Source organism: Mauremys mutica, chromosome 5, assembly GCF_020497125.1.
Source record: "Mauremys mutica isolate MM-2020 ecotype Southern chromosome 5, ASM2049712v1, whole genome shotgun sequence".
Lineage (NCBI taxonomy): Eukaryota > Metazoa > Chordata > Testudines > Geoemydidae > Mauremys > Mauremys mutica.
Genome location: NC_059076.1, coordinates 82,962,691 through 82,986,396, shown reverse-complemented (window position 1 = coordinate 82,986,396; position 23,706 = coordinate 82,962,691). Strand labels below are relative to the sequence as shown.

The 23,706-nt window shown below is 39.2% G+C and overlaps 1 protein-coding gene and 1 long non-coding RNA gene across 3 annotated transcripts in view; one reads left to right on the top strand and one right to left on the bottom strand.

Annotated features, from left to right (window-relative positions):
* Positions 1 to 23,706, bottom strand: part of STOX2 (storkhead box 2) — a 219,495-nt gene that overhangs the window by 31,794 nt on the left and 163,995 nt on the right. For both annotated transcript variants that reach the window (XM_045018659.1, XM_045018658.1), the window contains one exon: positions 2,361 to 2,513. In XM_045018659.1, the coding sequence (XP_044874594.1) occupies positions 2,361 to 2,493 (133 nt within the window). In that variant the 5' untranslated portion in view covers positions 2,494 to 2,513. The remainder of the gene's footprint in view (positions 1 to 2,360; positions 2,514 to 23,706) is intronic.
* Positions 7,261 to 15,015, top strand: LOC123371271. Its single transcript, XR_006579739.1, has 3 exons — positions 7,261 to 7,420; positions 10,689 to 10,868; positions 14,917 to 15,015. It is a non-coding gene; the product is annotated as an uncharacterized LOC123371271 (long non-coding RNA).

Genomic DNA, 23,706 nt, shown 5'->3' with positions numbered 1-23,706 from the left:
GAGGCAAGGTGGGGATAGAGGGTGGGGGTTCCCCAAGGAGGGGAGACCCAGAGAGAAAGGGGTTACTGCCAGGGGCAGCACCCCATGTGAAAGGGCACCGGGTCCAGGGAGGGACACGGGGGGCCTGAAGACAGGTGGATCACCAGCCTGCAGAGGGCGCTCCAGTGCTGGACAGAGCTAATTCCCGGAGTCACCAGCAGGAGGTGCCGCGGGGGTGAGTCCGACCCGTTACAGATGCCTACATAGGGTGCCTTTTGCATCATTCGCCAACCCCAGATATAGACTGTTGGTATGGAGACGACATGCCCCAGCGCATTATTTTTAATATTTTTCTTTTTTTAAGTGTTACTGTGTCTGGGATATTTCCATGTCACCATTTTATAAAGAATTATTAGCATATACTGACATAAAAACTTCCTGAATTTAACAGAAGAAACATGCATTTTTATGAAAGACCATCAGCAAGACTGGTTATGCTAAAGTGGCTGAATCTATAGCTGCTAAAGACTTTTGGTCATCGTGGGGAGAGGTGTCAGCTCCAAGAGCAGACCTCCCAGCTTTTTAAGCTATGGAGAGTGGAAAAGGTAGAAGGCAAGAAGCAGACCTCCCAGCTTTTTAAGCTATGGAGAGTGGAAAAGGTAGAAGGCAGAAGTCTGAAGGTCTATGGAAAAAAACAAACAAACAAAAACTACTGACCTCCTTTAGATTTAAACATAAGCCCACTGAGGCAGACACTAATATTCTTTATTATTTGTATCATGCCACAGCAGTTTTGTCAGCCTGTCCAAATTGGCTAGGAGGGCCACTAATTCAGTAGGTGGGAATCCTGTTCTTGGAGACGGAATGATTTTGCACATGTACATGAAATGATTGCATGAGGAATGGACAGTTCCTTTTGGTCTGTGATTAAGTAAATAAAACTCTAAATGACCTAGTAAAAGCCAATATGGAACCTTCCATGTGGAGTAAGTGCACTTAGTTCCTGACACACACTTTCTTCCTGACACATACTTTCTGTCCCAGCATGCTCCCTTTCCAATTTTAGGGATTAAAAAGGTACAGTGCAATCCACTGCCACATGTACATTGCTGATTAGCTTGTTTGTGCACATTTAAGTGCTATGGTAAGCAGGCTATTTAGGGGATATTTAAGGAGTAGCTGTACCTATCTCACTAAATACAACACTGGTCCCTAAGTGCTTTAAACTATGATCCTGCAGAAGTTTCAGATATTTCACAAGAAATATTGGACTAGCATATTCTGAAGTCAATTAAAAAACAGAAAAGAAAAAAATAGGCCAGAATATTATACTGATTTGTAAATGTTTAATATAACCTCTGTAAATTTCTTCAAATCCTTCACTGAGTTAGGAATCAACCCTATAAAGTTTAAATCACGTGAGCAACCCTCTTGAAGTGAACATGATTACCAGTGAGAGTAAGAATAACTCATGGCTATAAGGGCTGCAGAATCAGGTATTAGGGTTTCTGTCGATTTTGCTTCAAATCTCAGGATTAATTGGAGCTGCCATCTACAACAGTGACTCTGGACAAGATTTGGGGGTCGTCGTGGATAACTAGCTGAACATGATGTGAACACTAGTTCTCAATGTGATGGTGTGGCCAAAAAAAGCAACCTTGGGATGCATAAACAGGGGAATCCTGAATAGGAGTAGAGAGGCTATTTTACCTCTGTATTTAGCATTGGTACGACCACTACTGGAATACCGTGTCCAGTTCAGATGTCCACAATTCAAGAAGGATGTTGATAAACTAGAGAGGGTTCAAAGAAGAGCCATGAGAATGATTAAAGGATTAGAAAATATGACTTGTAATGACACACTCAGAGTTTGATCTATTTAGCTTAAAGAGAAGGTTGGGGCTGACTTGATCACAGTCTAAGTACCTACCTGGGGAACAAATATATGATAATAGGCTCTTCAATCTAGCAGCCAACAATATAACACAAGCGAACATCTGGAAGTTGAAGCTAGACAAATTCAGACTGGAAATAGGGTATAATTTTTTAGACGTGTGGGTATTAACCACTGAAAGAATTTACCAAGGGTCACAGTGGAGTACCTATCCTGACAATTTTTAAAATAAAGATTGGATGTTTTTCTAAAAAAAATGTTCTAGAAATTATTTTGGGGAAGTATATTTTACAGGAGGTCAGACTAGATAATCACAATGATCTCTTCTAGCTTTGGAATCCTTGAATAAGCAAAGTTGGTTATCTACCAAGCTTCCTTTTCTAAAGTAACAAAAATTGTAGCCAACCCTTTAGGAGGAAATCTTTGACGGTACTTAAAAAAAAAAATCCAGGTTCATATGATTAGTAATACTTTAATGCATGGTTACCTGGGAAGCAGGTTGTTAGGTGTTCCATTAGTGCTTCTTGTGTGACTTGTTTTCGTGCAGAGTTCATTGCTGAGATGGCCAAGCAAAGGATTTCCCCAAGTGGAATAAACTGTGACTGACTGATGGGAGACATATTGATTGGTGAAACATCACCTGTAGAAAGACAGTAGACATTCAATGAAGGGTTTCATTTAAACGTTACTCACAGAACAAGTATACAGAGATGTGTCCGTTACAATGTACACAATTTTGTATAGTTTATATCACTCTTGTGATAAAACCTTCAAAATAAGAACCACAACTTAATAGAGAAGTCAAGGACAATACATTTTTGACATTGAGGGTGCACTAAAATATTCAGGGAATATTTTCAAAGAACGATCCAATACTTGAACCCACAAAAATTCATGCACACCCATTGCAGCTGCAGAACCCCAAGTTTGCATGTGCAAAGCAACAACTGTACACACAAGCATGAACTTGTGAATGCAATGGGTTCATACACATTTTTGTAGGCACAGCCACAACTCTCTTTTCAAATCCTGGTTGTATGGGTCATCTACAGTTTGTACTACAGGGAATTTTGATTTTTTTTTAAATTGCAACAAAAATTAGAAAAAAAATTCTGGAAATTCTGATAATGAGCCATATTTTTAGTTTGCTGGTCAGCTGTATTATGCCCTCTGCTCAGTGGCACAAAGGCATCAACTACCTAAAGAGTTATGTTCAGAAGAGCTCCTTCCTTGGTCTGCAGATGTAATGACTTTGCATGACTGTAGATTAAAAAGACGAATTTTTAAGTTTTGTTGATGAAATATGAACAAGTACAGACTGTTGTGTTATCTGCTTTAGGTGAACTTTATTTTAACTTGCCAGGTTACTTATCCAATTAATTTTTCCCCTGAAGTCTTTAAAATATATTTTATTAGCCAATACTTTAAGAGTACTGAAAAACTTTTAAACTTAAAAGGTTACAGGATGAGAAACAATTTGATGAGATAAGTATACAGTACATACACATTTAAAGTCTGCTCTTTATCTCCTGTTTCAGTGGTAATAGTTCCCAGATGGTCCCAAAAGTACAGCAGTACTTCCTACGTAACCAGTGAAAAAGCAGACGGATTGGAGGTTTTCTTAACCGTAACAGAATACTAGATAGTAACAATGGGCTGAAGAGTTGGTGTTAGGATTCCAATCGGGTTTGCACTATGGTTCAGGTCACAGACTGATAAATCATTGGGTTGCAGGTTTAGATTAAATGGCTTTGAAACTTCACGAGCTGTTCTCATGAGATTTCAGCAAATCTGAACAACAACTAGAATGCAGTTTTGGATCAGATCAGAAACCAAACATATGGAAGTGGGTTCAAATCTATGAATTCAGATCCAACCCACTCCTGAAATTCAAAGGGATTATTAGATGTTCTGAGTGTGGCCCCATTAATTTTAATTGTCTTGTTTTTTACTAACCAGATACAGTGTGCTCACACAGGGCTTGCAAATGGAAAATCAAATGCATCTAATCTTAAACAATACTCAGAATTGTTGCACTGAGTATTTTGTAAAAAAGTTTTCATAAGTGCTTTAGGTTAACCCTATGTGTAATCTTTATTTTTCAAATATGCCAGTTGCATATTCTGTTAGACATTAGGGACAGATGTGAACAGAGATGCATTAAGGATTTTAAAAAACATACATACTTTAAATCCACTTCCATATTTGTAAGTTTATTTGTGCTGCATCTCTCTGGAACACTATTGCCTACCACCTAAATAAGTCTCCATTCCGCAATTGGATACACACTGGCACAGCTTAGAACCTATACAGAGCCCCACTGCCTCCAGTTGGACTCCTTGGGAGTGCAAAGATCTGCTCCATGTATATTTGACTTCAGGACTGGAGCCTTGAATTAGAAGCTCTTTGGGACATTTTTATTTTACCTGTCTGCAAAGTGATTGTAACATTACTAGATTACTATACAAAGTAATAACCAACAACAATCTGGAAAATGGTGGACATCTGATTAAGAAGAATAGTAGACAGGGTTACACATGACAGAAGGCAAAAGCAGGTAGGCGCAGCATTCCTAATCTTTTAAGAGGGGAAAAAAACCTGAAGAGTTAATTATACTATTGTTAAGACAAACAAATATTTTACCTGTCAACAGGTAAAATTATTTATATAAACATATGAAGATAAAATCTTTAAAAATCAATGAGACATAAATATAAGAAAAAGTCAGTGTTCAAATGTATCTAGAGAATACTTAGTCCTGCCATGAGTGCAGGGGACTGGACTAAATGACCTCTCAAGGTCTCTTCCAGTCCTATGATTCTATCTACAAAAATGACATTGTGTATTGGAGAGAATACGACATTGCCCTAATAATTGGTCTCATACCTGAAAAGCATCAGAATTAGTGAGTACACGCACAAACATGTACACACACTCCAAAGGATTACAACTGAAATACGATATCTTCCTTTTTAAATAGGCCACTTAACCCGAGGAATCATTAGGGTTTAATAAATGATCCTTTACAATTTTTAATTAGTCTTCTGAAGGAAGAGATTGGATTCAGAATGTTGTGAATTGTTAATTTTCGGCTGGCTGCATACTAGTCATCAAGTAGTAAAGTTCTTTTTATTTTAGAAACACTTGGTGCTTCTTTTTTATGCAGAAATATCTGTGTACACTGTGCATAAGAAACTGTTTTGTAAAGTATGCAAAGTGCAGACGAGGCCCTGTAAGCCCCAATTTTCAAACGGCAAGTCTGCAAATATTGTTATAAAATTGTGAGCTTAATTTGCATAATTAGTTACCACTAAAGCATCTGGAAATTGGGTTTTTTATGTAAGCAAATCAGGTAAAATTTTCAACAGGAATCCATACACATTTTAAATTCAAAAGGAATGGCTGACATATATTAGTCTTGTAAAAGGCTATCATAATTCACTCCTTGCTAATTCCTTTGAGAGTTGGTTAACTTTGACAAGGGCAACCCTCATTCATCTTCACTGCTGTCGGAATTAATTCTATAGTTAAACCTACAGATGCCAATAAACCATCTACTGGAGATAATTTGCAATTCTTCAAAAAGAGGAACAGAACATCTGTAAAACTTACAATAAACCTAGTGATAGAGAGCCACAGAGACCCACACTTATGGAGGTACTAATTTCCAAGTTTTATCTTAAACACCCTTGGGCTTTGGGAAGTTCCAAGTACTCTGTGGTTGTAGTTAAGTGAAGACATTCTTTGATGCACAGCAACAGAAAGTATCTTGTGTTTACAATTTAATTTAATACATTAACACCAATTATATGTATAAATAGCATTTAGCCTTTCGAATACAAGACTTACAACAAATCTTTTTAGGAAAGATCTGTTTTAAAAAAATCAAATATTCTTTTCCTAAAACTTTTTTTTTTTTTTGGGTAGACCTCAACACTTTATAAAGGATTCAGCATATGGCTCCCATTAACTCAGACTGATGCTTGTTTCAATCAGCTTTCCTTTGAAATCAAATTACTAGACTTGACTTTCAAATGTTTATGTTCAAAATTAAAAGGAAAACTGTGGAGCCCAGAAAGCAGCTTTCACCAGCTGACTTGTATGTTTTATTAAAATACCATCAGCAGCTAGAAGTACTTGGTTTCAATTCCATTTCAGCTTCCAGTGGAAAGAAACAAGTTAAACTTTTTTTTTTTAAAGAATTATAATAAAATTAAGTTTCCTGATATTTTCTTATGTACTTCATAGACATTTTGAAAATGTCTAAGCACATAAGTAATTAATGGGATCCAGTCTCTCGTTGATGACAATGGGATTTACATAGATAATTACCCTTTTTAATGGCAGCTATTATTTAAAAATTAAAAGAGTCAGTTATAAGTAAAATAACCAGATACTTAAATAGCATTTTTCTTCCCTGGATCTCAAAGCACTTTACAGAGATGGATAAACAGTATTATTCCTACTTTACAGATGAGACACCACGGCACAAGGAGGTTAAGTGATTACCCCAGGTTACACACAATCAGTAACAGAGCTGGAAGTAAGAACCCATGCTTCAGTGTCCTATTCATCAGATATGCTATACACCATTTAGTTCAGTATGTCTGAATCTCATCTGCTCACTTTAGTGCATCTGTACTAAAAAATATTTTTGTCAGTAATGACAAAACGTTATGAAAGAAACAGACTGCATTCTGCTCTATGCATTAACAACAGAACTATCAGCTAAGTTCTGACAATAGAATCTTTATTACTGATTAAGCAGTTAGAAAGAACAGAGTTTGAATTCCAGCTCTTTCTCTCAGTTTGCAGGGACAGCAGTTAGAAAAATCATCTTTGACTTATAAATAGAGCCAATTCAATGCATCCATTGAGAGAGAAAAATATGAAAATACTACAATGTTTTTACAGAGTCACTTTTCAGAGTACAACCACACTTTATTAGAATTTATACACTTATTTCCTCACATATGGGGAAGAAACCCCCTAAGTGCACTTCTGCAGTGCAGTGAAATGTAAGAAGCCCAAATGTAACCAATTCCTCCCCTTCTCCCTGTCACTCAAAGCTCTTTAATCTTTTGTGGTACAACAGTTTTCTCCAGATAAACTTTAAACATACGATTTTATTAAAAAGGAAATTTCGAGTTATGACATACAGCCCTTTCATGGTATCTAAATACCACGGGGAGGGTTCGCATTAGAAATGCCTTAGATAGATTTCCATGCCAACAGACTGATATCTTCAGCAGATGATTGTGACTTCACTATGGGATCAAGCAAAAAGAGAAGCTTGTTTGTGATAATGGAGAAAGCTTCTCTTCGAACAAAAGATCGCTAACAGCAGCAGCTGGGGACAGAGAAAATTACAGACAGAAGAACAAGCTCCTCATATAAATATTCTCTTTTCGAGCTTACCTAAAATCCCGTTTTGAAGGGACACATTTCCAAAATCACTTATTGTGAGCCTAACTGGTTAATACTGGTGGATAAACTGAACAAGTTATACATTTGACAGGGGTTGCAGCCTCATCCCTAAATTTCAAGGTGAGTTCAATCATATTATTTCCAGAATAGCCCACGTCATAGGCTAGCAAACAAACATTTTAAATATCAGAGAGGTAGCCGTGTTAGTCTGGTTCTGTAAAAGCAGCAAAGAATCCTGTGGCACCTTATAGACTAACAGACATTTTAAAAAGGCCAATTCAAAACAACAATCTACAAGCGCATAGCAAATTGCCACTTTAGGCTATATGGCACCTTTTAACCAGATTAAACAATAGTGAGAACTGGAAGAACATGCAGCTTCTGATAGCATTAAAAATTCTAGAAACATTAGATCTATGATGTATTAATATACAAATGAACATATGAGTCAACAGTGTAACGCTGTTGCAAAAAAAAGCAAACATCATTCTGGGATGTATTAGCAGGAGTATTATAAGCAAGACACAAGGAGTAATTCTTCCACTCTACTCTGCACTGATTAGGCCTCAGCTGGAGTATTGTGTACAGTTCTGGGCGCCACATTTCAGGAAAGATGTGGACAAATTGGAGAAAGTCCAGAGAAGAGCAACAAAAATGATTAAAAGTCTAGAAAACATGACCTATGAGTGAAGATTGAAAAAATTGGGTTTGTTTAGTCTGGAGAAGAGAAAACTGAGAGGGGACATGATAATAGTTTTCAAGTACATAAAAGGTTGTTACAAGGAGGAGGGTGAAAAATTGTTTTTCATAACCTCTGAGGATAGGACAAGAAGCAATGGGCTTAAATTGCAGCAAGGGCAGTTTAGGTTGGACATTAGGAAAAACTTCCCAACTCTCAGAGTAGTTAAGTACTGGAATAAATTGCCTAGGGAGGTGGTGGAACCTCCATCATTTAGGATTTTTAAGAGCCGCTTTGACAAACACCTGTCAGGGATGGTCTAGTAATACTTAGTCCTGCCCTGAGTGCAGGGGACTGGACTAGATGACCTCTCGAGGTCCCTTCCAGTCCTATGATTCTATATTTTACTGACCATGACTGAAAATTAAAAAAAAATTAGTTTGCCCAGTCCCAACTAAACATAAACAGCCATGATTGAGCCTTCCTTGTAAGCTGATTTATCTTTTTTTTTAAAATCACATTTTCAGACTTACTTTACGATATACACATAACATCAAAATGTGGTATCAAGAGAAGACTGCAACTGGATAAAAGGAAAATATTCTAGAAAACAAACAAGCAATTTATCCTGGTTTAAGAGAAGGCTAAACCTTATTTATTTATGTTTTAAAAGAGCAACCCTAATAGTTGATAAAAATTCCACTGACTACGAAATAAAAAGATATCCCTATGTCTCTAATCAGTTTCACAAACAATGATGGTATAGGCCTCTATATGCTTGCTAGCACAATGGAATCCTAGTCAATGACTGGGGTTTTTAGGGTGTATGGTAATAAAATAATAATAATAATTATTATTATTATTCTTATAACAGAATCTTGCATGTATATTTGCTCACCAGCTAGCCAATTTCACACCACCGAAAAATGTATCCACACCAAAACATACCTTCTTCTTATAGACATAAGATGCTGTTTCATAATTCAACTAATATTGCAAGAATGCAACTATACGATATGACCATTCAAACTATTTTTGGCCTTGGGAACTACACAGAAATCCCAGTGCTGACCTACAGTATGACAAATATTTGCTTCATGTGTTAACATTCTTAGGGTAGCTTTTTGAATGCTGGTAGTGATTAACTCTGTTCCAAGCATGTAAAATGACCTATTCCATCCTTTGGACCTGATTAAAAATGACCCTACAGATGTAACATACCAAATTTCAGTTACTTTGTCAACATGTGCTGAAGTGCCCACAGTTGTCAGACTGGCACACACACACACACACACACACACACACACACACTCAACACATTGTGATCTAAATATTTCAATGTATTTTGCTCCATTCATTTACCATGGCCAGGTAATTCCTGACTCCCCAGCTATGAAATGCTATGATCACAAAGCTTCTATGAAAATCTATGGGACTGTCCCAGAGAATATCAGGAAATTCCTTTTTTATAAAACATATGTATATAGTGTGCTTTTAAAAAAAAGCTACCCAAACAATTTTTTCAGTTTCTTTTTTCTGAATTACTATTTTATACTCTCAGCACACAATATGTTAAAAAGGGGATTTACCTGAACCCCTATGCTCCATTACAGTTCTATAGTAGCTGTGATGTCACAACATTGCCAGGGCATTACATCATAGTGGAATCTGGCTGGCTGCAGCAGAGATCAATGCCACAAGACCTGAATAAAAATAAAGCATGCTTTTAAATAATAATATGTTGAATGCTCATCTCTTACCAAAACTATTGGGGGCCTCCAGACCATAAATGCTAATGCATTACCTGTGTGGGTCATCTGTAAGGAATTCTATAATACTTGAATCTTCCCATAATTTTGTACGAGAGAGAGAGAGAGAGATACAAACATAGCTAAGAATTGAGGGGGGGGGGCGGGAATCTCTAAAGAGCTCTGCAAATATACCTCCTACTCAGTGTTATGAAAACACGTTTTCAAAAATCTCTCTTCTTTCACCCTATATTCATGGAACAGCTGGAATCACACTCTACCACCACCCCCTGTTTTGAAGGCACTCACAGTCTTAGTAAAGCAACTCTCCACTGCAATGCCTCAGGATTCTGCAGTGTCACTCCTCTTCTGCCTGGTTCTCTGCAAAGTGAAGTCATAGGAATGGATCAGCCAACCTGCCTTTGCACTACCCTGCCCAGAATCCTTTGTGAACTGAAATGAGTCATCGTTCTGAGAAAAGCTACAGTACAATGTTCCACGGTTTCTCCGTATGTCTGTGCATGCTTCTTTGTCTTTGCAACGGGATGTTGCTGCTTTTGTAACAGTGCCTCGCTGCACTGTACAAGAGTAACAAACCAGTATCCTTACCAAGTGGGCAAAAAAAGCCACTTACATGCATTAGCAGAGACGAGTTAAAGCTTTAACTCCTAGACAAGCTACAAAATTTACATCTAGCAGCATCATACAGACACATACATACACACAACATTTATTTCTAAAATCATATGCAATTTAGCTCACACACTTACCCGTGTTTACTATAATCACAAAAAAGATTTGCTTTCCTTTTCCATGTCTGGAGAAAGCTGCAGACCTATGTGTAAAACAGATGGTTCTATTGTACACTGGATCAAAGTTGTGCAGCTGTGAACTGTTCGTCAAAAATTCACATTGGGGAACAAGTCCTTTCAAGCTTACGTCTTGTCATCCCATTCACCAGCTAGGTTCACAATAAAGCGAGCCCTGAAATCATGCCAACGAGCCAGCAGAAATCGTCAAACTGCTCCAAGTGCCGAGAGCCAGCGGAGCTGCTGCTGCTTCTGCTGACAAAGAAGGTAACGTTCAGAATGAGGTCACTGTGTCAACATCTCACTCTCAATGTGAGGCTTCTGTTTGCTCGGTAAGTGCAGGCTAACTTAGGCTGTTTGGGGTGGAGAAGGATGAATTTATTAGCTTTGAAGAAATGTTTTAATTTGGGGGAAATTTTATATCCAACTGTGATTTGTCAAAGAGACAGAAACAATGCACAGGAAGCAGAAAAAACAAAACAAAGGCATTTTGATATGGGTTTTTCTTTAAAGGCGTATTTTATTCTGCATAGAATACAGTGCCCTCACTTTAAAAGTACTTAGACTCACAGGTCCATAAAATCCTGTAACACTACTCCTTGATCGTCATCAGACCTCATCTACACTGCAGTTACAACTATGAAAGGTAACAGTACAAGACCAAGGTTAAGGCCTTATCTCAACTAGGAAAACAGGTGTTTGGATATTGTCTGAGTTAGCCACGTAAAGGTAGCTTATCCCATTGTAGATTCAGTTGAACACCTTTAAAATCATATTAGCTGATTTGGCTTAATGATGCTAAGGCCTACACTGACCAACTAACAATTTTAAAGGCATTAAACCAAATCTGCAGTAGATGCCTACTGGTTCTACCAATGGGATTAGCTACCTAGAAGTAGAGAATTTGATCAACCAACCAAACCAAACATTCTTTTCCTAGTCTTGACAAAGCTCTATACTGCAAATTGTTGTAACCACTGTACCAGCTCATGTGACAACTGTGGGGTAAACTGGGTGTCTTGACACAACTGTAACTATAATGAAGCAGGGGCGTCAGAAGGTATTTGAAGCTCTAAGAACTATATTTTTGCCATACTTACAGCCAGTAATTTTATACAAAAAAATCATATCCTGTGGTACTTAGCCAGGAAAACATCCATTGATTTTAAGAGACTTTTGCCTACTCAAGGGCTGCGGAATCAAGCTCAAAGGTTCTAAAAGACAAATGAATCCACTATGGCAAATTGAATTAAACAGGTCTCCCAGAATCTTCCTGAAGAAATCTCTGCAGTTAATCCATCAGATCCACATCTATTTTCTAATAAATTCTCTTCATGTTTCTGAAAAGAAAAGCTTACTGTGGGCAGTCTTAGAATGGAATTATAGCAGGACACACTGTAACAAAAACAAACAACCAGAGATTTTTCCTCTAGTTTTTTTTTTCTTTTAAAACACAAATTACTATTTCAATAGTTGAAATGGACTGAAGTTGAAGAACAAGCCAGGATTTCCACCATCAGTGATATTATTGCAGCATGAGCTAAGAAAAGGAAAGTCCACGCAAAATAATATCAACTGAAGTCCAAACTAGTGAAGTGGTTCAATTATCATGCTCCTCCCTCTCCACACACACAGGACAAAGTGATAAGCATTCAGTAATAGCAGCAACAGCTGACAGTATGTATTAAATTGCCATTGTATGGCCGTCTGCCATATCCGACAATGACATCTCATGTTTTCTATTATAGCTGTATAGTCAGATCTGTAAGGAGCAAAGGTTGTGAACAGATGTCACATAGGAATGTGTAGGCTCCCACTGAAGATTTGTCATGACACTTGGCCCTTTTTTCAATCAGTTTTTCTTGTCTATCATTCTTAAAGAGTTTACTACTTTTATTGATAGTTGCTCTCCATTCAGGTCTGTCCGTGGTAACGTCTTCAAAGTTTTCATGAGTTCAGATTCTGTTTAAGGGTATCTTTGAAACATTTATGTTGACCAACCTTCCTGCACATTCTGAGTTTCAGCTCACCATAGAGGACTTTTTTCGGGAGTGTATCATCATCCATTCCGGTAATGTGACCCGTCCATCTAAGCTGAGCTTTGATAATCATTGCCTCAATGCTGGTTGGTGGTGTTTTTTCAAGGATGTTAATGTTTGACAAATTGTCTTGCCAGAGGAACTTCAGAATAGAACGAAGACAGCACACACGAAATTTTTCAAACTGCTTGATGTGTCTGAAGTGAACGGTTTACATTTCACATCTGCAGAAAAGGGATGCTATCGCTGCTACACTGTATATCATCCATTTTGTTGACTGTCCAATGATATGCTGGTTGCGTATCTTGTGGCAAAGGCTTCCAAAAGCCTGGCTTGCCTTTTGTATTCTGTTTGATATTTCATGATCTCACTTGAAACAGTACTGCCAAGGTATGTAAAGCAACTGACATTCTTTAGTTTTGTAACATCAGTGCTGATATTTGTCTCAGTGGTGGTGATTGATAGGACTGTTTGGAAGAAGACTTCAGTTTTTTTCCAGGCTGGTGGTGAGTTTAAACTGTTTAGTTGCCTCTGGGACCATGTGAAGAATAAACTTTAGGTCACTTTCACTATGACTAGATGGAGCACAATCATCCCTAAAAAGGCCTTCACACACGAGTTCATCACGGATTTTTGTCTTTGCAGTAAGCCTTCAGAAACTAAAGAGAGTTCCATCAGTTCAGTTCCTTATGTATATGCCCTTTTGAAGGCTGTCAATTGCATAATTCAGAACGGCTACAAAGAGTCTAAAGAAGATTGATTCCAGCACACAGCCTTGTTTCACCCCATTGTACATGGAGAATGGGTTAGAGAGGCCACCATCTGAGACTACTTGACCAGCCCTGTCTTCATGGAATTGACATATGATGTTAAAAAATGTATCTCCTCCCTGATGGTAACCACCTACTCACATAAGATGGAGCCTAAAGAAAAGAGCCCTTTGTTGATCTTTACCCTAACTTGTATAACACATCCTCCCAGCCAGGGCTCTGAGATTTTTACGGCCTTTATCACTGCCCTTCTATCACTAGAGGAAACTCAGAGAAGAAAAGGAATATGTTGGACTGCACAAAGAGGAGAAAGTCTCTTTAATTTTAAAGATTAAAAAACATCATTGAACTATGATGGGGAGATTACTACCTTGGTCACCTCATCCCTAGAGGGATGCTGCCTGATACATCATAACCTCTAAATCCCCCCTCTTCCTTCCAGCATAAACCCAAGTCTCTCCCACCCACAGCCTCCTTATCTCCAGTTTGTTCCTGGACCCTGAGTTTCATTCAGGGCTTTGGAACAGAGCCCGGAGCAGCTCCGGGGCAGTGGAGCTGCAGGTTTTTGCCTGGAGCTTGCGCCGGAGCCGGAGCACAGCTCCAAAGCCCTGGTTTCATTACTTGCTGCTAAGCTCTCCCACTGAAGACAACTATCAGTAGCTGATATTAATATCTGATATGCTCTGATAGCTACTAGTTCATATCCAATAACTCTGGAAAAACATCCTTACTTATTACATATCCAAAACGTGCCACGCAAACAAAGGAAAAATAATCACCAATCCTACCTAACACAAGGCAAAAAAACAACCGATGCCTCACTCACTAACGGTAACAACCTGGAATCATCTGAAATGCCGAGGCACTAAGTTGTTAGTCTTAAATAGCAGAGTCTGACAAAGAAAGGAGGCACTTTTAGAAATGATTATCATCTCTTCTGTGTTTCCTTGACCTCTAAGGGTCTGTCCTCACAGCAAAGAATAACCCACAGCTGGCCTAGGATTGCCAACCCTCCGGGATTGTTCTGGAGTCTCCAGGAATTAAAGATTGCCATGTGATGAAACCTCCAGGAATATGTACAACCAAAACTGGCAACCCTAGGGTGGCCATGCCATCAGATTCGGGGTCGCACCAACTGACTCAGGCTCACAGGGCTCAGACTGCGGGGCTGTTTCATTGCAGGGCAGATGTCCGAGTTTGGGCTAGAGCCCCGGCTCTAGGACCCTGCAGGATGGGAGGGTCCCAGAGCTCAGGCTCCAGTCCGAGCCCAGAAGTCTACGCAGCAATGAAACAGCCCCGGCCACAGCCCAAGCCCGAATTGGCTGGCATGGGCCAGTTGCGGGTTTTTCTTTGTTGTGTAGACATACCCTAATAGCTACTTCTCCAAACTGTAGATCATTGACAAGAACTAAGGAAGAGCTATTACAAAATACCCAAGGAATCCTTTAACAGTGTCCTCAACTTCGATGGTAGAGAAAGGGGGTGATCTGCATCGCTCAACAATGACCTCTAAAGAGCGCTAAGCAACAGTGCTGTTGATCTCCAAAAATAATTCTGTCCATTTCTTTCAGTTGACAAAAAATGCAAGGGAAGAGGGTCAGGGGAATCATCTGAACTCTGGAGAGAGTGAAGTGGGAGAGGGAGAGAAAGCAACACGAATAGAAAACAACCACTAATCTGTACTATGCCAGGATGTTTCGGAGCAGAAGTTTTATAAAGTACAACAAAAATATCCTTTTGCGAAAAATTTTGGAAACAAAATTCAACTAAACCATTGCAATAAAATGTGTGAGCTATCTTAGCCACACACTGTTCAGTGTCTAAGGTATTTCCACTTTGGTTTAGACAGAACAGATTTTCAGTGCAGCTGGGGATGTTGTAACTAACAGAAAAGCAAGCCTGATAGTGATTAAAATTCCTAAAGGTGAGTGGTGCCCCTGAATTATCAGGGAAAGGGCCCAAATGAAAGACCAATGCACTTCCATTTCTAATGACAGTGATAAATGGGAGAATTTTCAGCCAAAAGATGGGGCTGCAGTAGCTATAGCTTTAAAAACAAATAATGATGACTGGTGAATAACTTCAATTCAAAAGGAGAGTCTGCTACACACAGTGAAAAGGATCCCCTTAACGTGCGTCCCATGGCACCATAGCAGACTTTAACAGCCTAGTCTTTCCTACATCGGAGAGAGGTGATGAAAGAGCCAGGCATGGAATCAACTAAAATAGAGCCAAAGTGGTTTAAAAAAAATAAAAAAGGTTAGACACTCCAAAGACTTAGCAGTCAAGAGTTTATTAGGTCTTTGTTTCCCCCTCTGGGTGGAAGGAATAATTTTCATTTTGTCTGGAACTGATGCAAGAAGGAAGGGAGAGGAGCACTATAACAGTTAGGGAAGCAATTCTGATAAATTACACTAAGGATTAGCTAATCTAGCATATTCTGCATATATGGTCTATTGTTAGAGGAGGCAGGTCCACTGCTCATGTTATCTTGTGACACATTAAAATTCATCCATTTAAGATACCCAGAGGCTTGAATCAATGACTGGACCGTGAACACAAGAAATGCTGTACTAGAACGGATCAATGGCTCACCTACCCCAGCAGGCCTTCTCTGATGGTGGCCAAGCTGTCACAGAGGAAAATGAAAAAAAACCCCAAAATGCACCTGGCTGACTGTGCTATAATGCACCATCAGAGGACATGCCTTCCTGACCCCAATTAGGGATAAGTTCATTCCCTGAAGATCCTCAAGGATAAGGAGCCCTTGTAATTTTTATCCCAAGTAATGAGTATATAAAAATGGCATAGTATTATAAATACAAACACCAACGTGGGAACCTTCAAAGCAAAAAATGGGTGTATTAGAATGCCTGGCATTAGGAGGAGAGCAACATAAAAAAGACATTTCTCCTGGGAAGATTCCACGGCATACAGTAAGTCCTGCCTACCAGCTATACAGAAAAGATAGGTTACTCTTACTGAGTTGAGAGAATATTTCTGGGTGGAGAACACCATCACACAGAGCCTGTATGATACAAATACCAGCTCATGAGAGAAAAAATAAACTCATGAGGGTTATATTTTTGGCCCCCTGGATCAGTAAGATCATAGTGAAGTCAGAATGTTGACAAGGATCAGAGAACACATACAGCAAATTTATATTAGAACAGTAATAATAGGTACCTCCAGCTAATATAAAGTGGTTGTATGCCACAGCAGAACATGGTTGGAAGAACAATCTCTTGATCTATATATATATATATATATATATTCTTGAACATCTTATTCTCAAGCATAAAATAGGAAAGGCTACTGTTGATTTACACCTAAGTAACACATAAGAATTGGTTCAGGAAGTAGTGTGTGGAACCACTAAGAGATAGTAACCATAACAGTAACCATATAATTAACATGATCAGCATTCTCACAATGGAACATAATCAGTGGCAGTGTTAATCCCCTAGACTTGATTGTACCTTTAAAACTCAGAACCTGCACAGTGCCTTTCAGCAACTCAGTACAGCATTGATTATACACAACCTTGTTTGAGGGTGCAATAAATGTACCTGGACAGCCCTTTTGGGAGATTAGAACTGGTGTGGGTGCTAGCCTTCTGAAAGTCCTGGAACTGGGTCTAACTCTGATGCTGGGGTGCAATGGCCTCGTGAAGTTTCCTTGTGCCATCTATCCCCTTACCAATGCAGTACCCAGTAATGCTACTAGAATGGAAGATAGACAGGTAAGAACAACGGTTAAGAAGGCTAAGCCCTGGTCTACACTGGGGGGTGGGGAGGGGGAGGATCGATCTAAGTTACGCAATTTCAGCTACGTGAATAACATAGCTGAAGTCGACGTATGTAGATTGACTTACTGTGGTGTCTTCACCGCGGTGAGTCGACTGCTGCCACTCCCCCGTCAACTCTGCCTGCGCCTCTCGCAGTGGTGGAGTACAAGAGTCGACGGAAGAGCGCTCGGGGGTCGATTTATCGCATCTAGACTAGACGTGATAAATCTATCTCCGCTGGCTCAATCGCTGCCCACCGATCCGGTGGGTAGTGTAGACATACCCTAAGGGAGAATTTGAAGATTAACCAAATAAGAAGACAACATAATTTTAGTTCCTCAGAAGTAGGAAAGCTGTGAAAGGCTGGGAGTCCACTAGATTACTGGGTTTTGGTGAAGCAGAAGGAAGGCAGGTTTGGGGTTTTGGTGAAGCAGAAGGAAGGCAGGTTTGAGTGGAGTAAAAAGCTACTTTGTGGGGGCAGAAAGCTAATCTACATGCACTGCCTGTGCATGTAGTGGGTGCTTTTGTTTTGTTTTCTTTTTGCCCTTATGCACTAGTCTGACCTTCACCCTCCAAATAGCTTATGGCAGCATCACTGCCATATAAAAGATTCAATAAAAGCCTCAGTTAAAAGCCTGACAGAACAATGTGCCTTGTACTACACCCTGAAGCTCAAACTCTAGTGCTAGCGAACCGCCAGAGGGAGCATTTTCGATAGGCAAGTCATTCTCATGAAAATGCCGAGCTGCTGCTCCTAGCGAGTATTCATTCTTCACTGACTTTCAAATTAGTTCTTATATGCTTTGGAGGGGCTTGAAGGAAGGGTGTTTCAAAAGAAAATATCCAAACTGCTCCCCCCAGTGACTTATTCCCAAGTTTTCACAATGCAAGATCAAAACTAGTTCAGGAGAATTTTCTAGGAAAACTAAAGAAACAAACAGCATGCATATTAATAATCAGTTATTCAATACCATTACATTTAGACAGCATGCAAAGGGTTCAACAGTTTGTATAAACATCCAGACAGCAATGGAACAAACCCTCAAGATAGTCTGTTGTAACAAGACATCACCAAGGCTGCCTTTAAAAGTCCACTGATTCATATTTATTAAAAACTCTTCCAAAGAATGAAGGTGTTCTCCAAAACGATCTGAAAGGGTTGGAGAAACACAATAAGAGGTCTTTTCACAATTATTACTGAGATTAAGCCAAGTATCTCAGTAAAGCAATATCCTCAGGATAATTAGCTGTAAATCTTTGTAATAACTGTTTTAATAATAAACAACTCCACAAAGGTTTGGAACAACTAGTTAAGAATCCATGGTGCTGCTTTCTTGTGGGGCAACAGGAAAGTTTGAAGATCTGAGAATTCCAGTCACAGAGACTATAAAGGTCCCTATGCATTACTGCCCAAAACAGAAAACGAAGTACTAGTTTCTGGCTATGACACCTGTAACTGAGCACTGAAAATTCATTGGGCTTGTTCTTAACAAACTGGCTTAAAAGTTTCACTGCATGTGTGCTATTGCTACCTTTCATTTAGGCCTCATTACTGATGGAAAAGTGCATGAGAATTTCCCCCGAGATTGTCAACCACTACTAACTGATCAGCACAGTCTTGATTTCAATTTGGAAGGGACTGAACATGCATACAATTATTTTATAATGTATATTTCCTAAAATACAAAAAAAAATCTTCAGAAACCCAGTCAGTCCCCCTAAACATCAGAGGCAAATGTGTTCATAATAGGACTCTCACTTTTTGGAAACTATAAGCTGTCAGTCAGCCTTAGCAGCACATTTTGGCTAAGGAACGCCATCCACCAATTTACTAGTTTCATTTGAGGCTACTGGGGATTAAAGCAAAAAACATTAGCATACCTGTCACTGTTGCCTCATGACAATGATCTACCAAAAGCATAAGACACTAACATCAATCATAAGAATTGATCCACCCTGAAGCTGTACTTTAGCTTACTGTTGTGACATGTACGCAATCACGCTAGTTGAAACACGTGGTCATTACTTTAGAACTATGTTAGAGGAAAATTTTTCATACTGCTGAAAACTTTTAACTGTAATACTTAACCTTTCTTGCCATATTTTCTAACTATTTGTGATGTGGGATTTAAGAATAATGTCTCCCTCTCTTTTGTTAATAATTTTCTTTATCATTCATTGGCTACAGAAGGCTTTAATTTGGACCAAGTGTACTGTACAGAAAGACTGTCAACTTGGGGCATATTTCTGAAGGGTATACTTTATGATCATATTGAATTTGTGTTTGCGCAGTCACTGCAAATCTGGAATTCTGTACCATGATGCCTGATTTGCACATGCAATCATCCATGGTAAATGCACAAGCAAATGGACATGTTTATGAAAAAAGATGCTTTTAAGAATGCACCTCATGTAGAGATACATATGGAATAACAATTTAAGTTAGCATGAAGTATTTTAATGTCCACGTGCAGTAAAAAATGTAACATTTTAATGAGGTACAAAGGAGTTTTACTCAGGAAGAAGAGGGAAAAAGAGAAGGGTGAGAAGTCCTGGAAGATGTGATGGATAGGAAGTAGGAGGGGAAAAGGAGAGGAGATGGGGAAGAGAGATTCCACGTTAGAAAAATCAGTATTTTTAGGCAGATTGATTCTATTATTTGATGTCTCTCTTTACAAAGCATGAGTATGCCAACGAATATGCCAACTAGACATGGCTCTCTACTGTTCCTTAGGAAGAGTCTGCTGATGGCTGTATGGCCTACAGAAGAACATCAGAAATACACAATTTCTCCTTCAGACAGAGAGCAGCTTGTCTCCCTCAGCCCACTGCTGCAACCTACAGTGAAGTCACAATACTAGCTCTGTGATATCACTCTATTTTCCATAGCAACAGACTCTGAGGTCACAAATAAAGGATTATGACTTTACTGAAGGATTAAGGAAAATGAGAAGCTGGCCTGTCAGGGAGATGGTTCTTATTCAAAATAACAGGAGCTAAGGGAATGCTGAAAATAAATGGCTTAGTAAACTGTCTCTGCTTGAAACATCCCCCCTTTTCAAGGGCACTACAGATATAAAGCGATTCTTCTAAAGCTTCCTAGGGACCCACTGAATTGGCAGCTGTCTCCAGAGCTACCACAAGAGAAACCGATTCTGGAGCAACTTGCAGAATTTTTGCTCCCTCTATCATTTGGTTTCATAAAATGTTTCACAGGTGTCAGTCATACTTGCTTAGAATCCTTTGCTGGCCAGTTTGTGCACAGGCTTCAATGGCAGTTCAGATTAAGTGCCTAATTTGAGGAAGTATCAGAGGGGTAGCCGTGTTAGTCTGGATCTGTAAAGAGCAACAAAGAGTCCTGTGGCACCTTATAGACTAACAGACGTATTGGAGCATAAGCTTTCGGGGGTGAATACCCACTTCGTCAGATGCATGTAATCTGAGGAAATGGTCCAAGATTAAAAAAGGAATGAGAAATTTGCAAGAACTCTGCCTCAACACACCTTTATGTGAGGGAGCGGCTTTGTGAGGGGAATTCCAGGTTAGGAGACAGTATTCCCTAAACAGTTTTATTATATGCTTGCATCATGGATACAGAATTCATAGTGGATTTAAAATGCAAGAAACAGCAACAATTAGAAGGAAGTTGGAAAATGCACTGCACTTTTCCTGCAGTAACGGGAAGCCATATAATAAGAATTGCTGTTAAAGGAATACAAGAATCACTTCACTATATGCCAAATGACTTGATTTACTTTTCAATGATAAACGATTTGCTGCTCGATAAATACTATTATGTATGCATGTTTTCTAAATAAATTATTTATTCAGTTTTTAGTTTTAAATTTTTCCAAACCCCCAACTCTTTCCATCTAAAGACCTACTCCATCTTGGAGTAGATATAGAGCAGGTGAGTATAACCCGACAAGCCAAATTTATACTGACTGGTATTCTGTGGAAACCTACTCAAGTCAGTTTATTAGTAGTGACTTAGCCACAAGCCAATGTGACAAAACCAAAATATATTACAATAAAATGAACTAAACCCAGAAATTTAAAATATTAAAATCCATATAAAACCAAATTAAAAAGAACATAAACCAATTAAAACACATATAATCACTGTACCACTCGCCTTCTCCTTATTTTAGCAGCTGACCATGCAAATAAGGCAACCGATCAGATTACAGATACTTTGTCAGTTTCTAACAAATATTCTCTTTTCTGAAAGGTTATAGAAAAAGGCATCCAGGACAAAACTACAAAAAGCCATCTTGACCTCAAGTGGCAATACAAATCACAATATTATAAATAATGCCCAGGTCCAAATGGACAAAGGCGATTACATTTCCTGAGGAAACCTGAAGGCTTCCATGAAATTGCACAGAGTGCAGAGGCAGTGAATTTGGTCTTGAGCTTTTAAAAGCACCTAGACTACAACTGAGCTTTTGATTCTGAGGCATGGTGAAAAGAAAATGGAGGACAAGGAGTCTAGAAAGACTGGTTTATGAGCAGTGACCTACATTGTGATGCATTCTTAGTGGAGTTTTATGGTGTGAAAATATCTTGCAACTTCCCCAGGATTGGGAGAAAAAGGTCTCTCTGTAGCTTATTCCTCCTCAAAGGAGTGATTTTTCACCATTACAAGTGCACGCGCTAGTGCCAATTTCCATTCCACAACTGCGAGAGGTTGTGGGACTCTGTAGTGTCTAATCAAGACTTTAATGGCAATTCCATGTATGAAGGGTTAGTAGACTTGGTGCACTAGGTAGTAACTGGTTGATCACCAAACCTCTTCTCTTTACTTCATTATTTTTGGCAAATTTATTTCATGCTTCTAAATATGTTCTGCATTTTTGTAACATGTATCAAAGAACATATTTTGTGCTCTGATCACTGAAAGTGCATCCAAAGATCCAGAGCGCTTCTAACAAGAAGTCCCTGAATTGCATCAGAGTTGCTTATTTCACCACTGAGACCTAAAACTTTCTAAGCCTGCAGACATGCAGACAAAGGGTTAAATTCATCCCTGCTGTTAAGTGGCAAAGCTCTGTTGTCTTCAACTATGGGTATGTTTTCACAGCAAAAGCTGTGCACGAACTACCTTGAATCCAACTAGCACAGGTAACAAAAGCAGTGAAGGCAGCATAGCTTGTTACACACTAAGCTTGTTACACACTAAGCTTGTTACACACTAAGCTTATTAACCTGCTCTGGAGCCAATGCTGCATCTTTACTGGTGTTGTTACCCAGGCTAGCGAGACTCAAGCTGGCCCATGCACAACTTTTGCTGTGAAGACATACCCTGAGTTGTGGCTGCTTACTCCAGAGCTGAATTTGGCTCAGATCATCTACATTAAACCAGCTTTTTACCAAAGAGACTAATAAATACATTGTTCAACTAATGGACAACAATTAGGAAACCTAGTGTGCCAGCCTGCAGACAAAAGCAATAGGGCTATTTAAACTTCCCAGTAGCAAAGAACAAAAAATTGGCCTGCTCAGTAGTGTGTCTGATGCCAGTGCAACCTCAGAACTTTCACCATCCTAGAGGGTGCTGTGCACCTCTTCAAATCAGCCAACGTGCAAGAATTAAATGAGTAAATTGTGCGAATGCAATTCTAAATTCTCCATCCTTCCCCCATAACAATCACTCAGAGGCCAGTCCTTTATTATGGGGTTAAAAAAGGATTCAGCACCTTAACTTCACTCTCAGCATTACAAGATTATGCTAAAAACAGCTTGTACAACATCATATCAGTCATTCTGCCTGCAGATACAAGTTAAAATGCTCACCTCCAATTCCTACCTCCTACCATATAAATAGAGACTGTATAAAGCCAGTTACTGTTACAATACTTCTTAAATATGATATAGTGGGTAATTAGTTCAAAAGGGAATGAAAACACTCTACTCTACAACCTTTCAGACATCCAGTTCATAATCCCAAAAGATTCAGAAGCATTACCTCACTGCAGCCTTGAGACAAATTGAGCAATCACTCTGGGTCTTACCCAGCATACCCTAGTCTACACAAAGACAAGAGAGGCGTGACCAATCACATTGTGGCTAGCAGGCAGGGTTTGAAAGCTCCCTCCCTGCATTGCCCATTGACATGCTCGCTGGCAGCCTACTGAACTTGTTGTCATGGCAACACATCCCAGCTGCTCTCTGTGGAGGCTTGTTACATTACTTTTTTTCTTTTCACCACTTGCTCTAGCTAATTAAAAATTTAGACCTATGTTTTGCATGTTGGATGCAAACAGCAAAAACACAGTCTCCTTGTCTCGGCAGAGCAGAGCTGAAGATGCGCTAAAAAAAAAAAAAAAAAAAACCCTCGGTCCTATGAAATCTCATTCCAACCAATCAACAGAGAGACAGCTGGGTAGACGTGGCCAGATGGAACTTGTTGCTAAAGCTAGTCTGCTACAAAACAAAAGCATGCATGTAGCAATAGAGACTCCTCCCCGTTTCTAACGTACAAACCTACTCATGCAACATGCTATATCATCTGCATTCTTCCAGGTCTACCTGTTATTTAAATATTCTTCCCTGATACACTACTACATTACTG